At 63.1% G+C, this 7284-nt stretch overlaps 1 protein-coding gene across 1 annotated transcript; it reads left to right on the forward strand.

Annotated features, from left to right (window-relative positions):
• Window positions 1–138: 138 nt before the first annotated feature.
• On the forward strand, window positions 139–2705 carry LOC142074140 (HLA class II histocompatibility antigen, DR alpha chain-like). Its single transcript, XM_075134613.1, has 4 exons — window positions 139–300; window positions 1080–1337; window positions 1617–1898; window positions 1991–2705. Exons 1-4 carry the CDS (start codon window positions 228–230, stop codon window positions 2143–2145), a joined length of 768 nt encoding a protein of 255 aa, XP_074990714.1. The 5' UTR covers window positions 139–227; the 3' UTR covers window positions 2146–2705.
• Window positions 2706–7284: the final 4579 nt, after the last annotated feature.

The following is a 7284-nucleotide window of genomic DNA, read 5'->3' on the forward strand; positions in this document are numbered from 1 at the left end:
GGGACACTGTCTGGGCGCCCGTCCGTCTGTCTGCTCTGCAGGGTGCTCTGTGCTGCTGCTCTGCCTGGGAACAGCTGAGTCAGCGTCAGGGTTCCCTCCTATTGGTTCAGCACCGGGGGGGGCCCTGTCCCCCAGGCACGGGGCCCCCAGCACGCAGCTCCCCGGCCCAAGAGCAACGCCTGCCCCTCGCCCGGTCCTGCTCTCACTGCCCGGTGCCAGGAAAGGCGATGGCCGGAGGACGGGGCATCCCGCTGGTGCTGCTGGCTGCGCTGACCCTGCAGGGCACGGGGGCTGTGAAAGGTGCGTGAGGGCACTGGGGCCGAGGGGTGGTGGGTCTGGGGGCAGAGGTGGGGAGTAGGGGGCCTTGGACCCATGGAGTGGGGGTGTGGGGATGGTGTACGGTTGGGGTAAGGCCCTGGCCATGGGGAGCTCCGTCCCTCCAACTGCAGGTAACCCCTGGGTGGGGATGGGCCCCAGGTGCACCCCAGGAGGGCAGGGCAGGGCAGGCTGTGGAGGAGGGGGGCCAGGACGCTCATTCCTGGACCTCCAGCGTCCCAGGTCTCCCGGCCCTCCTGCCCCTGAGTGCCCCAGCTCCGTGGGTCAGGTCCCTGCAGCACCCACTGCTCCTGGGCGTCCCTTTGCAGTGGCTGTGCCTGATGGCCTGGTCCAGGCGGGGTTATTGTGTGTGGCAGGACTGCCAGTGCTCAAGTCCTTGGGGCCCTGGGACCGTCGCCCCACCCCGCAGCACATCTGGGGACAGGCCTGTGGGGACATCTGGTCCCCACAGCCTGTCACAGGCCCTGGCCTCAGATGATGAGGAAGGGAAAGCTCCTGATGGCAAGGAGGTGCTGGGGCTGGGGGCAGAGCGGGTGCCCGAGCACTCCCTTTCCTGGGGAGGGGGGCTGTCAGCATCTGCCCAGCCCTCTGGGACCCCTGAGGGAAGGGAGAGGCTCAGCGTGGGCTGTTCTCCCCATCAGGACCTCCCTGTCTCGCAGTGTCCCCGCGGGGGGCCCATGGGAGATGGGGCGAGCCCTGCGGCGGTGGGAAGGTCACTGACCCTAATGCCTGTCCCTTCCCAGTGGGAAACGTGCTGATCCAGACTGGTATGTACCAGCGGGATGAGAGACTGCAGGATGAGGGCGGCCAGTTCATGTTTGATTTCGATGGCGATGAGATCTTCCATGTGGACCTGCAGAAGACAGAGACCATTTGGCGCCTGCCCGAGTTCGGGAACTTCGCCACCTTCGAGGCGCAGGGAGCGCTGCAGAACATCGATGTATTAAAACAGAACTTGGATATCATGATAAAAAGGTCCAACAACTCGCAGGCAACCATCGGTAACAACCCAGCCATGGCATGGCCAGTGCCTTCACCCCTGGGGACCCTGCCAGGGCCGTCGCTCCCACACCCTGCGGCCCAGCCGGCAGTGGGGTGCACAGCTCCCTGCTGCCCTGGAGCACGTGGGGACCGGGCACAGCCCCAAGCTGGGGCGCAGGGTCTCTCTGTGGAGCACAACGAGGCCGGGTCTGTGGGGCCGGGAAGCCTCAGCCCAGCCCAAGGCAGTGAAGCCTGGCCGACCCCAGACTGCACTAACCCCTTCTCCGTCTCTCCCCCAGTGCCACCCGAGGTGACGGTGTTCTCCGAGGACCCCGTGGAGCTGGGGGATCCCAACGTCCTGATCTGCTACGTGGACAAGTTCTGGCCATCCGTGATCTCCATCAAGTGGCTGAGGAACGGGCAGGAGGTGACGGACGGCGTCCTCGAGACCGTTTTCTACCGAGGGCAGGACAACACCTTCCGCAAGTTCTCCTACCTGCCCTTCGTCCCCATCCGGGGGGACTACTACGACTGCCATGTGGAGCATGAGGGGCTGCCCTCCGCCCTCCTGAAGAACTGGGGTGAGGAGGGGGGGCTGGGCTGAGGCCCCTCCCCTTGCAGGTAGCGAGGGGGGCTCAGCACCCCGTCCTCACTCACCCTCACCCCTCCACAGAGCCCCAGGTGCCCCTCCCCGCCTCCGAGAGCACCGAGACCCTGGTGTGCGCCCTGGGCCTGGCCGTGGGCATCGTCGGCATCGTCGTGGGCACCATCCTCATCATCAAGGCGATGAAAATGAACAGCGCCCGCAACCAGCGGGGCCTCTTGTGAGGTGGCACAGCCCAGGGCTCCCTGCCTCCCCCCCAGCCAGACCCTCTGTGTCCTCAGCCAGCCCCCACCTCAGCCTGGCGGGAACTGCTCACCCTGGTGCCCCATATCCCTGCCCCACTTCATCAGCACCCCTTTCTCCCGTGCGCACCACATGCAGACATGCTGGAGATGGCTCCAGAGCCAGACCCGGCAGGGGTCCATCCCCACAGGGGGTTGGGCTGCTTCCCATGGCAGGGGCAAGCCAGGGTGGCACCTGGGGCTGCTCCAGCTCACCCACTGGCAGGGGAAACTGCTGCAGAGCCTAGGGACATGCACTGGTCCCAGTACTCAGCCCACACCTCCGCCACACTGGGACTGCCCTGCCCACAGCCCCTGGCCCCACGGCCATCTCCAGCTGGGGACGCGGCACCATCTCCCAGCCCAGATGCGGGATCCCCCCTGCAGATCCCTGAAGGGAGGGGAGGTGTGCCCTGCCCCACAGCTCCCCCTCGGTGCACAGTCCTGTACCCTCTGCTCCTGCTCTGCTGCTTTGTCACCACAATAAAGTGCGTTGGGGTTGATCCTGCCGTGCGACCTTCACCGTGAGTCCGTTCTCTGCACCGTGCTAGGGGGTGACTGCAGCTCTACAAGCCCCCTTGATGTCTGGGTGATCTGTGGGGTGGTGGGTGTGGGGCAGGGCTCCAGGGTTCTAGCTCCAGCTCTTGGGCAGAAGGAAGGGGTAGGATGACCCCAGGACTCCTGGGTTCTCCCAGCCCATGTAGGTGGGATCTTAGCACCTCTAAAGAACAGTCCCATGGGGGAGGCGCCCATTTATGGCTCCCGGAGGGGATCACAGAGCCCATCGGCACATAGCCATACTCACAGCAAGGCCAGGAAGGGGCTCTGGGACAGCCCGACCCATCCTGCTGTGCCACAGACACCAGCAGCAGCCCTGGGGCCTGTGGCTCCCTGGTTAACCAGGTGTAGGCAGAGCCAACGCCAGCTGGGGCCCAGACCCTGGAGAGGAGAGTCCTCGCTGGGTCCACCAGCACCCAGGGAGGCCCCTGGGGGTGGCTGGGCTCTGTGACACCGGTGCTCGCCCCATGGGTGCAAGGGCACTTGGCTGACCCCCTTGCAGGGCTAGGGGCCAAGGGACAACAGAGGGGGAACAGGCAAACTACAAGTGATGAGACTGGTTCATCTGACAGCCCTGTTCCTGCAGGCACCGTTCCCCGTCATACACACACACGCAGGTGCGCGTGTACCCTGGCCAGTGGAGGGGAACCCTGCAGCTGCCCCCAAGAGCCATTAGCTGGGGCAGGTGGGGAGCAAAGCTGGATCTTGCCCTCAGCCAGACCAGTTCTCCCAGCAACAGCTTTGCCTGGTAACTGGTGACACCACAGCCCTGCTCGAGAAGTCTCTGGCAGTGCCTGTCCGGGTTCCCCTTTCCTTCCCCATCACTGCCCGGGTGCGTGGGGTCTACGCACAAGGCTTGCGCACGTGAGGCGGGGGGGCGGGGTGCTCCACAGGCTCCACGGGAGGCCTTTGGCACTGGAGCTCCAGGTTGTGCCCACGATGGGGTCCGAGCCCATAGGTCAGTGACACGCTAAGCCCACATGCGCGAGCCTCTCACGCCCAGGGATTGAGATGGGGACATGAATCGGCAAAACTGCTGTTGCCATGAGGCTGTAGAGGAGAAGGAAACACTGAGGAAACCCCCAGACAAGGAGCGAATCCCTCCCAGGAGCGGCGATGTAGACAAGACAGCACGGCAGCTCAGGGCCTGCTTCCCTCCTCGCTGGGAGCGGAAGGGGAAGATGCGGCTGGAACAGAAAGCGGATGACGTGCGGCGGGGAGGATGTGAAACCCGGCTACCTTGCACATGGGTGGCACGCTGGGGTCGCGTGGGGATACCAGAGGCGTCGCTCTGAGCCCCTGGTGGGAAGTGCTGGAAAGGTGCATGGCCGTGGTCAGTCCAGCATGGGGCTTGGTACAAAGCAGAGCACTCACTCTGGGGCCTGAATAAAAACTACCTGGAGATAACCGATTCTAGGACAAAAAAATAAACAGCAGCAGCAGCCGAGCTCCCACTCCTGGCATCACATGGTGGTGATCAGACAGGAGCCGCTGTCCCTCCAGGGTAGACCTGGGTCTGGCCCCCACCGTGGATGTGTCTTCCATGTGCTGAGGGGGCTCAGCCCTGGGGAGCACCGGCACGCCTTGGGGACACAGCCGGAGCAGAGGGGGTCGGTTGCCGCTGGGGATGCAAGGCTTGTCCTCCCCTCTGGCAAAGGCACAACAAGCGCCCTCAACCTCGGGAGGACCCTCGTGGTCCTGACATGAGATGCCAGCAGGGACGGGGAAAGGGAATCGGTCTGGAAAGCAGATACAGTCCACATGGGTGGCAGGTAGCGCCGAGGGCGCGGGGCTGGCTGGAGGTGTCCAGCGGCTCCCGCCACGCAGACCCAGAGCCCAATAGGGGCACGTCCTAAAAGATGGGTCCCAAAAAATGGCTGCTGCTCGCTGCCTCCAGGCTTGGATGTGTGCAGGGGCTGTAGCCCGCATGGAGCTGCTAGGAGGGGTGCTCCTGGCTGAGCCCCAGCTCCCACCTCCCAGCTCCCAGAGGAATCCAGGTGCCCTGACGCAGCAATGTCAGGCCAAGGGCTCACCCGCCCAGAGCAGGCAGGTCCCCGCAAGCAGACACCGGTCCCGCACGCTGGGACCAGGATCTCAGCTGCCTGGAGTCTACCAGAGACTGGTGATGCAGCCCAGTGCTGCCTGCTGACTGGTTGGGCTGGGGTTACTGGAGGGCAAGGACAGCAGGCAGGGCCCTTTCCCCAAAATGCTGGCGTGCCCCATGGAGGGGGGACACTGGCTTTGGTGGAAATCCCCTGACTCTGTGGGTGCGGGGGGGGGCTGGCACGGGCAAGCCGGCAGGACGGACAGACAAAGCCTCCGCTGGGCTGCCGGGCGGCTTTCACCTCACCCCAAGGTGACGCCAAGCCCCACGGCGTCAGGGGCCTGAGGCCAGGAAGGGATCACTGGCGCATCAAGCCGAGCGGCCGCAGCACTGGCTTGTGCACAGGGGTGTCCCCTTTCATCGGGCAGTGGCCCGTGGGGAGTCCACTCCCTCGAGACCTCTGCCAACTCCAGCCACCCCCCCCCGGCTGAGCTGGAGCTGTCCGAACAGGAGCCTCACACCACCGTTACCAGCCAGGCGGGAGCTGGTGCTCCCGCCCCTTGTGCCGCAGGCACGCAGCCCCCACGGCTGAGGTGGTCTGTGCTTGGGTCACCCTTCCCGCCCCCAGCCCCACGCCAGAGATCCCCTCTGCCTTCATGATAGCTCAGGGGTGTCATGGGAAGGGGGAAACGGGTGCGAATGCTGCCAGGGGATTTCCAAGAGAAGGTTCCCTCCTCCCCCAGGGCTGCCATGTCACCAGTTACCAGGGGAAAAATTGTGAGGGAAGACCTGAGCCCAGACAGTAGCAGAGCCGAGCGAGCAGGATAGTGCCCTCACCCTCCCCACATATTCCTCCAGAGAGTGGCTTCCCAGCAGGCAGCACTTCATTGGAATGACACCCCCCCCCCAGGGACGGTATGACAATGACACTGCTCTGGAGTGGGAGAGAGACTAGAACACCCCAAAAAGACTCAAACACCCCTTTTTACTACTGTCAGAACAGCTGCAGCTGCAGGAAGCAGGAGGGTGACTGGCACATGAGAGTAGGGTGGGCAAGAGAAGAGACATGTCTCCCCCCACCTTGATCCACCCCAGAGCTGGGTCTGGGGTCCAGCCCAGGTGGGAGCTGTCCCCAACCTCACAGACCGCTGCACAGGAGAGCTGCAAGCAGCGGATTTACCCCACGCAGGGGAAGCACCTTTCGGGTCCCTGGGCCCCTCCCAAAGCCCACCCCATGCCACTAACACCACGGTGCCAGAGGCAGGAACGTGATGCTGGGAATCGGGGTGGGGTGGCAGCGTGGCAGCTCTGGCATGCACCAGGACCGGCCCAGGCCCTTTGGACTCAGCAGCACTTTGCCCTGCGTGCAAGGGGCACAAAGCAGCTCCAGGCACCTTCTCCTTCCCCCGGCCCTGCCCAGGGCGGTACCACACCCACCCATGGACAGGCCCAAGTCCACTTCAAAACATTGCGCTGGAGCAGTCTCTGGCAAATTGGTGCATGGTGAGCACAGGCAAGGCAGCACGGCAGGAGTCACGGGGTCCTGCTGGCTTTGATTTGCACCTAACGTCTGTCACAGCACCTAGCAGAACTCCCTTCGTTTCGAGGGAGCCCGATGGTACATGTGGCTCTTGAAAGCTCCCTGAAAACTCATTTCCACCCAGCACCAAGGCCGCCTCCCTGTCACGCTGCCACACTCTGGCCCAGCCTGTCCCTTACACACAAGGTTTTGCTCCTCACTTATGGTTTCCCTCCTGGCCCAGGACTTCCTAAGCTTCAACACAGAGACCCCCACTTGCCCTGCTGAGCTGCCCGTGGAGCAACGCAGAAAGGCAAACGCCTTGAGACTACACCTGCCGCAGAGGAAGAGCTTTTTGTTAATACATGCATCGGAGATACCGAGAGATCCCTCCAACAGCAACCACATTCAGCATCTCCCTGCCTACGCGACACCAGCCAGCCACTCGCTTCTCGTGTGTCAAAAGGCAGATGGCTGATGGGAAACGATGGTGCCTCTGAGAGAGGCAGAACAGTCGGGCGACGCCTGGAGGGACAGCGCTGTCTCCTTGGGTCAGTGTTTTTCACGATGCTCAAACACCAGCCTGGCCAAGCGCCATCTTCCCTGCTGAGTTTTTAAGCACCTGTAACTGCATTTGGAACGTGGCAATGTCCTGGTTTCAGCTGGGATAGACTTTAATTTCTTTCTAGTGCTGCATTTTGGATTTAGTATGAGAAGAACACAACAGAGAATGAGAACCACAACAGGCAGCTCAGGGAAGATCGTGGAACGGTTTGGGTTTGGAAGGGACCTTTAAAGGTCATCTAGTGCAACCCCCCTGCAGTGAGCAGGGACATCTCCAAATAGATCAGGGTGCTCAGAGCCCTGTCCAACCTGACCGTGAATGTTTCCAGGGATGGGGCATCTCCCACCTTTCTGGGCAACCTGTGCCAGGGTCTCACCACCCTCATCGTAAAACATT

The sequence above is a fragment of the Calonectris borealis genome, chromosome 33 (genome assembly GCF_964195595.1).
Source record: "Calonectris borealis chromosome 33, bCalBor7.hap1.2, whole genome shotgun sequence".
Taxonomy (NCBI): Eukaryota; Metazoa; Chordata; class Aves; order Procellariiformes; family Procellariidae; genus Calonectris; species Calonectris borealis.

Bases quoted from the DNA above. Each gene is read 5' to 3' on its own strand.
- LOC142074140 (XM_075134613.1), top strand. From the start codon at position 228: ATGGCCGGAGGACGGGGCATCCCGCTGGTGCTGCTGGCTGCGCTGACC. The intron at 301-1,079 runs GTGCGTGAGGGC...GTCCCTTCCCAG, and splicing joins GGGCACGGGGGCTGTGAAAG to TGGGAAACGTGCTGATCCAG. The intron at 1,338-1,616 runs GTAACAACCCAG...TCTCTCCCCCAG, and splicing joins CAACTCGCAGGCAACCATCG to TGCCACCCGAGGTGACGGTG.